Source organism: Mesoplodon mirus (assembly GCF_964341445.2).
Source record: "Mesoplodon mirus genome assembly, chromosome: 1".
NCBI classification, from domain to species: Eukaryota; Metazoa; Chordata; class Mammalia; order Artiodactyla; family Ziphiidae; genus Mesoplodon; species Mesoplodon mirus.
The window spans coordinates 24087701-24099623 of NC_138976.1; the positions used below are offsets into that span (position 1 = coordinate 24087701).

Consider the following 11923-nt stretch of genomic DNA (forward strand, 5'->3'; position numbering starts at 1 on the left):
CATCTTGACCCCTCCCACCTCCAGGCCTGGGCACACGCCTGTCCCTATTACCTGCAATTTAACCTGCCTCTTCATTCAGTTGGGCCCTACGTGTCTTTCAGATCTCATCCTCTACCCTTGCTACTCAGAGCGTGGGCTTAGCACTAGCAGCATTGGCATCACTGGGCAACTTAGACACGCAGAACAGAAGGCATTTATAGTTAACAAGGTTTAACAAGGTCCCCCAAATATGTAGAATGCTATGATGGGTAGTTCTGGCTCAAAGATATGACTGGGGTGAAGGCAGGAGAAGGGGGTGCTGTTTTCAGAAGAAAGGAATGTTGGGCAGACAAAGGAAATGATGTCCACCATAATTATGGAGTGTCTACACAACGACAGAATACTGTCGACCACCTGGCCTGCTCCAGCTAGGCCAGAGGCCATAATCCTAAACGCCTACAAGGCCTATAGATTGAGTGAATCAATGTATTAGTTTCCATATGTTAGCTGTAACAAATTATCACAAATTTAGTAGCTTAAAACAACACAAACTTTATCTTGCAGTTCTGGGGGCTCGGAAGTCTGAAATGAGTGTTACTGGGCAAAATTAAGGTGTTGGCAGACCCATGTTCCTTCTGGAGACACTAGGGGAGAATTGTTCCCTTGCCTTTCCCAGCCACTTGCATTCTTCGGCTTGTGGCTGCATCACTCCAACCTCTGTTTCCGTCATCATATCTCCTCTGATGTTGACATTCCCGTCTCCCTTTGATGAGGACCCTTGTGATTACATTGGACCCGCCCATATGATCGAGGATCATCTCCCTACTTCAGGATCCTTAACTGCAGACGCCCATGTGCTGCCAAACGTCTGTTTCCATCCCAGTGTTATTTGTGTGTTTGTGTGAGAGTCTCGATTCTAGTCGGAACTCAGACACTCATTCTCCTGTGTGACATTGGGCAAGTCCCTCTCCCTTTCTGGATTTCAGTTTCCTCGACCATGAACTGAGGTGCAGAGGGAGGGGACGAACAAGGAAGCCAGGCAGGTGGGAGGGAAACAGTTTGTGGTAAAGACTTAGGGCTGCTTTGGTTTGACAATATTCAGACTTAGTTCATGTTCACAGACTGTAAATTTAGCAGAGTGTAGAGGTCCACGTGGGAGAAAAAGAGGGAGGGGTATATTTTGGTTTGCTTTTACATGCATCTTTATTTTTAAACTTCCATTTCTTGCACCTCCCTTGGTGTCTTGACCCCGTCTTCCATCTTCTGTTCAAATGCAGAGAATGGAGGCACCTGCTATGTTCATTGTAGAATCAATGCCCAGGAAGCTGGCATGTCTTTTTGTTTGGAATCTGTCTGATCCATTCATTATCTCAGAGCCTGGAATCTTCTCCAGCAACTTCCTAGACATCCAAGGCTTCAAAATCCCGAAAGATAGATATAGCTTCTCTCTCCCCACCAGGCCAGTGTAAACACATCCCTGGGTGACATTCTTTGCTGACAATGACCTGACTATGGCTTGTGTTATCTCACCATTCCCCTTCAATCCTTTCAGTCCAAACACTCACAGTGGCTCCAGGCCCAACTTGCATTCTAGAGGCCTGGATCGTTTTTTGCCAGTTAAAAAGCTGAATCTAAAACATTCCTTCTGCAGAAATAATCTGTGCATTTTACCCTGAGCCATTGCACATTCATCCCTCTCTCTAAACCATAAATGTCAAGCACTGTGGAAGGTTTTAAGTTTTAAAATTTTTGGATGCTTTTACAAATGCCTTGCAACAGGACTACCTTCTGGTGCCAGCCACAGCTTATGAAGTGTCAAGGGTGGGCCTTCTGGATGGACTCTAGATACAGACAAAGCATTCACTTGCTAAGTCCCTTTCTGAAAACCACCCATGATGGAGTCATAGAATCCCAAAGACCACTTAGGCTGCTGCTTCCCAAATATAGTTGTGCATCAGAAGCATATGGGGAACTTAAAAAATTCCTGGATCACAACCAACATCTAATAATTTAGAATCTCTGAAGGTAAGCCCAGGGAGATTATAAAGTTTTGCTTTTTTTTTTTTTTTTTTTTTTAATGCTCCCCAGGCAATCCTGATGCACAGCTACATTTGGGAACCACTGGCCTAGTTCAGTCCTTATCTGGTATTCTCCTCTATAGGATTTTGCCAAGTGGTTTTATATCCCTCCTTGTACTCCTCCAGTAATGGGGGGCTCACTGCCTTTCAAGGCAGTCCCTCCCACCCATCCTTAGCCAGCTCTGCTTTGTCATGAAGTTCTTCCTCTGACCCCGTTAACTTCCCCTCATGGGTCTGGCTCTGTCTTCTAGGGCCCCACAGACTATGTCTGTTTTTGCCCTTTGGAGATTTGGAGGGTGAAATCGTGTCCCTTGAGCTCTAAGGGGTGGATATGCCAAGTTCCTTCAGCTGCTCCTCACAGGACGCAGCCTCTCCCAAGGGGTCACTTCTTGTTTGCTGCTGGCCTCTCACACCTGCCACAGCTTTCCAAGTGGTCTGACCACATGAAGACTGACTGATATTTGCTTTGTCATAGACTCACTGCCTCTATCAATGAGGCCTGTTAATAGTTGACCAAATAATCCTTAAGTTAATCTACCAAGGAGTGCCATGCCAAGTGCCCAAGGGTTGGTAGGCTGGCCATGTGCTGTGTGGGAGGCAGAAGGGGTTTTGCAAGGGGCCACATGGTTGCTGGGAAAACATGAACATAGATGTGGCAAGACACAAGATGTAGTGCTTTTAGTGAAGAACTAAATTTTGCCTCAAGGACTGTGAACATCCTAAGGATGACATGGTAACAAAGATTGCATAGAGATGTAGCTTAAGGAAAGAATCATGTGAATTAGTCAGGTTTAAACAGGAAAATGTGAATACTCTAAATATGTGGAGAGGTAGAGAGTTAATACAGACATTGGGTGCTGACAGAATTGCTGGAAGGGCCAGAGGGAGGGAGAATCAGGGAGGACTCGACCTTCAGGACTGATGCCCAGAATGAGATGGCCCACCAGCGTTGTTACTATCTGAGGCCACCTCTGGAGCTATTTAGCTCAAGACACACCCCTGCAGCCATGATTCAAAGAGCAAGGGAACAGGTAGCTGGAGTCAAGGAGCTGCAGTCGCAGTGGCCACCCCACACCCAGGAAGCTGGAGAAGGATGCAGGAAATCCTCATGTTTCTGCCATCATGCTAGTGATGACCCAAGGGGGCAGGACAATACCCTCCACCTTCCACATGTGACAGAGATACTGCTAATCGGCACCACTGAGTTCACATCCAGAACTCTAGCTGCAAACAAGGCTGGGAAACAGCTTGTAGCTTCCCAACGTCTCCAACCAGAAGGAGGGTGCAGTGTAAGTGAAGTGACTGAGAGATGCAGGTTCTGGATTTAGCTTCCTTTATGGCCACAACAAGATGGAGACAATCTAAATGTCCATCAACAATCCACCCTACCATGGAATTCTACACCACCCCGGAGAGGATGACGTTGTCTTTTAATTAGTGACATGAGAAAAGGTTCATAATAAATTGCTGTTAAAAAAAAAAAGGTAGCAAAATAGAGGTCAACATATGATTTCATTTTTATTAAAAGAATTTTTGAAAAATGCAGAGGAAAAAATACCAGCAATATGAATGGCAACTTTGGGGTGAAAGGATTGAAAGTAATGTTTTCTTCTTGTATCCTTTTCTGTGTTTCCCAAGCTTTCTATATTGCACATATACTCTTTATGTCCTTTAAAAAAATGCAGCTTTTAAAAACACAAATATAAAATCAACTGGGAAAAAGAGCAGAGAGAGTGGAAGACAAGTCAAATTAGTGAAACAAGGAAAAAACTGAGAGAGAGGGGAGACCCAGAAGGGGTTAAGGCAAAGTTCAAATGATGGTAACCTAACAAGGCGCATCGTGTTGCGAGAGAGAAAGGAAAAATACAATTGGGGTCCAGTCTCTGATTGCTGTGTGACCTGAGAACTCCTACCCATTCGGGCCTTAGGACTCCAGCTCTGAGCGGCGATGCGAGAGGAGAGCGCTGGCGTGTTGCGGGATACCCCCCGGGGTAGGGGGCGCTGGGACGTGGGAAAGGTGGGGCGCTCCCCGCCCCCAGTCCCATCACCCCAGTCCCAGCAGCCCCAACACACCTGCGCCCGGAGGGAGGAGCTGCCTTAGCCGCGGGGCGGGAAGTCGGCGGCGCCCCAGGCGCAGGCGGAGCCTCATTGGTGACTGAGCCCCGCCACTGCGCGGAGGCGGGGCCTGCGGCGAGCGCCCAGCCAGAGGCCAGGCTAGACCTGTGAGAATCCGAAGCTGCAACCGAGTGTGAGCGCCAGCCTGCTGCAGGTAACTGGCGCCCTTCCCACTCGGCCCCCCGGGCAGGCCGCAGCTCCCCTTCCTGCAGTGGAGGCTTCCTCTCTGGGTCTCGGCTTCCCCACATGGGGGCCTGCCTTTCTGCCCCGGAGGCGTGCACTGTAGGAACCTCTTCACGCTTCCCACCCCTCCTTCCGCACCCGGGTCCAGGGGTGGCGCCTTATCGCCCCGTGGACTCACACCCTCGAAAGCTTCCCGGTTAGCTCGGCCTCATCGCTCCCGCCCACCGGGCCTACTGGGCTCCTGACTGGTAGCCGAGAGGCCAGGACACGCACTTCCTCCCCGCGGAAAGGGTGAGGTGGGAGCCACCCGGTCCTCGATGACCCAGAAGGTCCGGTCCTTGGCACATTGGGCGCTAATAGTGGGAACTGTAAGAAATTGTCCGTAGTACGGAAGAAGCACAAAGCTAGGGCTGTGGGAATCCAGCCTGAGGCTCCTATTCTTAATTGCTGTGTGTCCTCAGTGAGTCCCAGAACCTCTCTGATCCCCAGCTTTCTTCCACAATGAGGGTCATCAGGGCTGCTGGAAGCCTCGGTGAGTTAACTACTGAGAAGGTGGCCTAGGAACTGCAAAGCATGGAGTGCTTTGAGCAGTCCTCTTCCCATATGCAGGTGGAGGCCCAATGCACACCCCTCGTAGGCCCCTAGAGTAGAAACAGCCTTGGCTGGGAATGAAAGCAGGCTTGCCAGCCTTGGTCTGTGACCACCCCTCCTGCCTGTTGAACCCTTGTACCACCACCCCATGGATTAGTGACCCCGCATCCCCCTTATCCTGACCTCCCCTGGGACCCCTCCTTCCTCAGACCCAGGCCTGTTGGACCCAAGTCTGCTTCTGTCCCAGCATGGGGCAGAGTCCTGAGCAGAGTGGACTTGTGTGCACCCCTGACAGTTCTGCTGGCTCAGCTTCTTCCCAAGGGATGGCTTCCTGGGCAGGACTGATTTGCGTAGGGCCAGGGACCTGGCCGGGGTCTTGTTTTCCTGGATGAGTTCTCTGCTCCTCTCCCTCCCCAGTGGCAGAGGGTGTGTGTGCTGGGGTAGGGCAGGTGCAATTCCTTTTGGGGGCTGGTGGGGTAAGGCTCAAGAGAGACAGCAAGGGGCTTCCCTGGTGGCGCAGTGGTTGAGAGTCTGCCTGCCGATGCAGGGGACACGGGTTCGTGCCCTGGTCCGGGAAGATCCCACATGCCGCGGAGCGGCGGGGCCCGTGAGCCATGGCCGCTGAGCCTGCGCGTCCGGAGCCTGTGCTCCGCAACGGGAGAGGCCACAACAGTGAGAGGCCCGCGTACCGCAAAAAAACAAACAAACAAAAAAACAAAAAACAAAAAAAAGAGAGACAGCAGGTATGGAGGGATTGATGTCCTAGCTGGAGAGTAACTGCTTTAATGAATCTAGGAAATTTATATACCATTTAAATTACATTGAATAAATTATATAGACTGTTTAAATGTTATAGTTGTTTTAATAAAGTCTACACTGTTTTCAGAGTTGTAAGCAAGAGTAAACAGAGCCTTCTTTCCAGCTGCCGGACTCACTGCACTCCTGGGAAAGCTGAAGCCGGTCCCCGTCCCCGGGGGACTGGGCTGGGCTGGGCTGGCTTCTGAGGGTGCCACCAGCTCCAATGACCTGGGTGGGCGTGCCAGGCTTTTCATACGCACGACCCCATTCAGCATTCAACAACTCTGGCTCTGAGTCCCTTGGGTTTTTACTCTACCTGTAGGTCAGTTAAACAGCCTTAGTAAACAGCCTTTGTGGATATTTTGATGTTTCCTCTGTCTGTCATTTAATAACTACCCACTGAGCAGCTACTCTGTAGCCAGCGTAATTCTAGGTATCAGGGACATAGCAATGAATGAAACAGGGAAAAAATGTCCCTGCCCTCATGGAGCCCATTTTGTTGGGGAGAGGCAGACAATAAATATATAAGCATGTACATATACTCTTTGGTATGTCAGGTGGGGGAACATAGAGCACAGTATTGGGGAGAGAGAGTCCTGGGGCTGAGGAAAGTTGCAGTTTTATAAAGGGTGCTCAGGGAAGGCCTTACTAAGAAGGTGACATTTGAGCGAAGACCCAGAAGAGGTGAAGGAGTGAGCAAGAGGCTAGATCGGACATGACAGAATTGAACCAGAGAGTTCTTCAGGGCTCTGTAGCCCTCATGATCCATGTTTTCAGAGGTGACACCCCTTTATGCTAGAATCTTGGAACATCCGAGCTGATGGGCCTTTGGGGGACCCCTGCTTCCCTCTCCGTGTTCACCCTGGCTCCTGTCCCTCTCCAGAGTACTCAGCATGCTGCGCTTCCTGGTGCCCCGGCTCTTTTGCCTGCGCCATCTGGCCACCCCGTACTCCTCAGCAGCAGCCCTCCCCAGCCCCATCCTGAACCCAGACATCCGCTACAACCAGCTGTTCATCAACAATGAGTGGCAAGATGCGGTCAGCAAGAAGACCTTCCCGACAGTCAACCCTGCCACTGGGAAGGTCATCAGCCACGTGGCTGAAGGGGACCGGGCTGACGTGGATCGGGCTGTGAAAGCAGCCCGGGAGGCCTTCCAGTTGGGGTCTCCGTGGCGCCGGATGGATGCCTCAGAGCGGGGCCGGCTGCTGAACCGCCTGGCTGACCTAGTGGAGCGGGATCGTGTCTACTTGGCCTCACTGGAGACCCTAGACAATGGGAAGCCTTTCCAGGAGTCTTATGTCTTGGACCTGGATGAGGTCATCAAGGTATACCGGTACTTTGCTGGCTGGGCTGACAAGTGGCATGGCAAGACCATCCCCATGGATGGCGAGCATTTCTGCTTCACCCGGCACGAGCCTGTTGGCGTCTGTGGCCAGATAATCCCGTGGAACTTCCCCTTGGTCATGCAGGGCTGGAAGCTGGCCCCGGCACTTGCCACAGGCAACACTGTGGTCATGAAGGTGGCAGAGCAGACCCCCCTTTCTGCCCTGTACTTCGCCTCCCTCGTCAAAGAGGCGGGCTTTCCCCCTGGGGTGGTAAACATCATCACAGGCTATGGCCCAACAGCAGGAGCGGCCATTGCCCATCACATGGATATCGACAAAGTTGCCTTCACTGGCTCCACCGAGGTGGGCCACCTGATCCAGAAGGCGGCCGGCGATTCCAACCTCAAGAGAGTCACCCTGGAGCTGGGTGGGAAGAGCCCGAGCATTGTGTTGGCCGATGCCGACATGGACCATGCCGTGGAACAGTGCCATGAAGCCCTGTTCTTCAACATGGGTCAGTGCTGCTGTGCCGGTTCCCGGACCTTCGTTGAAGAATCCATCTATGATGAGTTCCTCGAGAGAACTGTGGAAAAAGCTAAGCAGAGGAAAGTTGGGAACCCCTTTGAGCTGGACACCCAGCAGGGGCCCCAGGTGGACAAGGAACAGTTTGAACGAATCCTGGGCTACATCCAGCTTGGCCAGAAGGAGGGGGCAAAACTTCTTTGCGGTGGGGAGCGTTTTGGAGAGCGAGGCTTCTTCATCAAGCCCACGGTCTTTGGTGGTGTGCAGGATGACATGAGGATTGCCAAGGAGGAGATCTTCGGGCCTGTGCAGCCTCTCTTCAAGTTCAGGAAGATGGAGGAGGTGATTGAGAGGGCCAACAACACCAGGTATGGCTTGGCTGCTGCTGTGTTCACCCAGGACCTGGACAAAGCCATGTACTTCACACAGGCACTCCAAGCTGGGACGGTGTGGGTAAACACCTACAACATTGTCACCTGCCACACTCCATTTGGAGGCTTTAAGGAATCTGGCAATGGGAGGGAGCTGGGGGAGGATGGGCTTAAGGCCTACACAGAGGTGAAGACAGTCACCATCAAGGTTCCTCAGAAGAACTCGTAAGAACGGCTGCCAGGGAGCGCCAACTCTAGTCCAAGGATGCCACAACCACCTACCAGTGGTTGCCAAACAGTTTTTTAGCCATGGACCCCCTTTATTTGTTCCAGATGAACACTTAGAGGGAACCTCAACAAATAAAGCAATTAAAATGAGAGCTGCTCTAGTTAAAGCAGGGATGGGGGCTGGGCTCAGAGCCCTGTCCACCTGCACTCCAGCCCCCTTGCTGGCCCTGTGTTACTTCCATGAAACCTTAGGAGTTTCTGAAAGACAGATTAAGAAACACTGATCCAGACCATGGCTCTCAGTTCTTCTTACTCATCCAAGGACTTCCCGGTGGATTAACTGATGTCTTAGTGGGTAGGCTCATCTCAGACATGGGATTGGAAGGCATTAGGAGTTTTAAGCTAGACCCCATAATCTTGGCCCCATTCTTCAGTGATGTACCCGAAAAATCAAGGCTGCTTTTCTTTTTCTAAGTACCAGTTGCTGACTGGTTTGCTTGCTTGCATTGCTTCATTTTGCTACTGATTGTCCTTAACTTGAGGGAAGGGGTAAACAGAAAATGCATTTATATAACCATTCACTTAAAATAAGCTCAAACAGCCCTAATGTCCATCAACTAATGAGTGGCTAAGCAAAATGTTTCTATGGAATATTTCTTATACTGTTCGGCCTTAAAAAGGAGAGAAGTACTGACACATGCTACAACGTGGGTGAACCTTGAAACCATTATGCTAAGTGAAAGAAACCAGACGTACAAGGCCACATATTGTATGATTCCATTTATATGAAATGTCCAGAATAAGCAAGTCCATAGAGACAGAATGTATACTAGTGGTTGCCAGGGGCTGGGGGAGGAGGGAATGGGGAATAGCTGCTAATGGCTATAGGATTTCTTTTGGGGATGTTTTGAAATGTTCTGGAATTAGTGTTGATGGTTGCACAACTTTGTGAATATACCAAAACGCACTGAATTACATACTTTAAAAGGGTGAATTTTATGATATGTGAATTAATTTCAGTTAAAAATTAAAATAAACTCACACATTCTGTTTGCAAATCAGTTTTGTATCAATATTCTTTTGCTGCTGAACATTTTACAGAGTCTTGGGGATGGAAGGGACCCCGATAGTCAGAAGTCCCCTCCATAATATTTCTAGTTTTGATTTTGTTTTCTCTCACCTGAGTGACAAAGTGCAACTTTAAGACCCCCAGAGAAAAGTGCTGGGTCCTGCCTAGAGCCAGTTTATTTCAGCTCTCATTTCAAGGCTTCTGCTGGCATTGTCCCTCCAACCCTCACCAGTACATACCAGCCTTCAAGCCAAGCTCAGCATCAGAGCCATCCTGACACACTAGGGTTTGGGGAATTTCAAACCTGCGAGTTGAGTTTGTTTGTTGTTAGTCTCACAACTCCATTCCCCAGCTGATGGGAGTGAGACCAAGTCAGCCAGACCCCGATTCAGAAACAGATGCTGATCCTCTCTCTCCTGTCTTCCATCTTTCTAGACCATGCTGCTCATGACTCACCATACTTTTAGGTCCACTCAGCCTTGTGAAGGCACCCCCCCACCCCGTCATCTCTTTAACACCCCATTATCTCACCTAGGCATTGAAACGATTTTGTTCAGTATCTTACCTTGGAGTTGGCCTGAAACTGCTTCCTGAGGACTCAGGGGCTGTTTGGTCCCTTCATCTCTCCTTCCTAGGATCTCCTTTCTACACCATTTGTCTAAGGCTGGGGTGACCCTGACTGCCCCGCAAAGTGCACATTTTACCTATTTTTCTTGGAGGCTATTGGCACTTTCCACCATGGTGAAAGTTTCTCGTGAAGTAGGGAAATGAGTGAGTGGGTGGATGGGTCAGTGGGGCCTCTAATGATTAACATGCAACATCTCAATGTTTTAACAAATTCATTCCTCATTTGCTTCTCAATACTTCTAAACCGGACTTCCCTGGTGGTGCGGTGGTTAAGAATCCACCTGCCAATGCAAGGGACGTGGGTTCAAGCCCTGGTCTGGGAAGATCCCACATGCCATGGAGCAACAAAGCCCGTGTGCCACAACTACTGAGCCTGTGCTCTAGAGCCCACGAGCCACAACTACGGAGCCCGCGTGCCGCAACTACTGAGCCTGTGCTCTAGGGCCCGCGTGCTACAACTACTGAGCCCACGTGCCGCAACTACTGAAGTCCACGTGCCTATAGCCTGTGCTCCACAACAAGATAAGCCACTGCAATGAGGAGCCTGCGCACCGCAATGAAGAGTAGCCCCCGCTCGCCACAACTAGAGAAAGCCCGCGCACAGCAACCAAGACCCAACACAGACAAAAGTAAATAAGTAAAAAATAAGTAAATAAAAAAAAAAATTCTAAACCAAAGAGGAGTTTTGTAGAGGGTGTCCCAGTATGGGGTGGGACTGGAAAAGGATAATCTTCTAGGTCCCTCATTTCAGTCCCTAAGATTCTGAGACTGAGGAGTCAGATAGGTCAGATTCCCAATCAGCTCAGCCCCCAAAATCCCTCTGTTCTCATCACCATTGCTCTGAATGTGGGGAAGTGGGAGCAGGGAGGCTGAACTGGGCATCATTACTGAGTGTGGACACTTCCTGCGTGATGACTTCACTTGGTCATAGATGTTGCAATTCCGGGGCATCCACCCATTCGACAAACTTATACCAAGCACTTAGTTTGTCAGTCTCTATGCCTTACATGCCTTTGAAGTCTCACAGTAATCCTATCAAGTAGGCAGTAGGGTTACCCTTTTTTCAGAGGAGGAAAGAGAAGCTGAGAGGTTTTGTATGTGGCTCATTTGGAGTAATTTTCCCATGTGCCTACACTATGGGCCAGGAGGAAGGTGTGATACTGTGATTTATAATGAGACATATATATTCGGTCTTCGTGCACTTCTGGCACAGCTCCTAAAACCCTTGGAATTTCCTAAGTGATGAGAGTGATAAAGGTGTTTTTTGTTATGTTAATGAAGTGACTTTTGGGCCTTGTCAGTCAGAGGCACAGGTAACAACCTGGACTTATGACTGGTATCTGAAGCAGAGGGCGGGGGTGGGGTACGACAGTCTAGTAGGACTGACCCCTAAATGGGATTTGACACTATCTCTGGGTAGATAGTGTCAGAACTGAGTTGAATTCTGCTACCTGCTTGTGTCTGAGAATTGCTTGTTGGTATGAGGGACCCCCCTTCTGAGCAACACACACTTTGGAATTGGGTCCAGGAGACAGGGGAGGGGGAGGCAAACTAAGAGCACATATAATCAAACCCCGAAGCCTGGAGAACCCACAGCAATGCCAAACAATCCCAAACACCCAGCCTCTTAGCTGGAGCCGTCAGGCTGCTGCTCCATCACCCAGATGCCGGGCCACTTAAGAACTTCAGTTTGGGTTGGCTGTATTCTGGGTGTGAGGCTGCCCTCTGGTGGCCACTTTGTTAATTAATTTGAAGGCTAAGGTGCTGGCTCTAGGCAAGTTGTAGGGAAACAGAATTGAATGAGGCAGTCCCTGTCCTGCAGGGGCTCATGGTCTGGCAGGGGGATAATTACAGACCAGGGTGAAAAGTGCTGTGATAAGTAGAAGTACAGAGACTGTAAGCTCACAGAAAGAAATAATATTAAGCACCCACAATGTTTGTAAGGCACCTACAATAATGTTTGTTATATCATTTAATGCTTCTGATTACCCTCAAGGCACTTATTATTATCATTCCATGCTTGATAAATAAACATGG

At 49.8% G+C, this 11923-nt stretch overlaps 1 protein-coding gene across 1 annotated transcript; it reads left to right on the forward strand.

Moving 5' to 3' along the window:
• Positions 1-4263: 4263 nt before the first annotated feature.
• Positions 4264-9020, forward strand: ALDH1B1 (aldehyde dehydrogenase 1 family member B1). The gene is made up of 2 exons (XM_082612236.1): positions 4264-4326; positions 6628-9020. The coding sequence occupies exon 2, from the start codon at positions 6638-6640 to the stop codon at positions 8189-8191; it is 1554 nt and encodes a 517-aa protein (XP_082468362.1). The 5' UTR covers positions 4264-4326; positions 6628-6637; the 3' UTR covers positions 8192-9020.
• Positions 9021-11923: the final 2903 nt, after the last annotated feature.

Bases quoted from the DNA above. Each gene is read 5' to 3' on its own strand.
- ALDH1B1 (XM_082612236.1), top strand. From the start codon at position 6,638: ATGCTGCGCTTCCTGGTGCCCCGGCTCTTTTGCCTGCGCCATCTGGCC.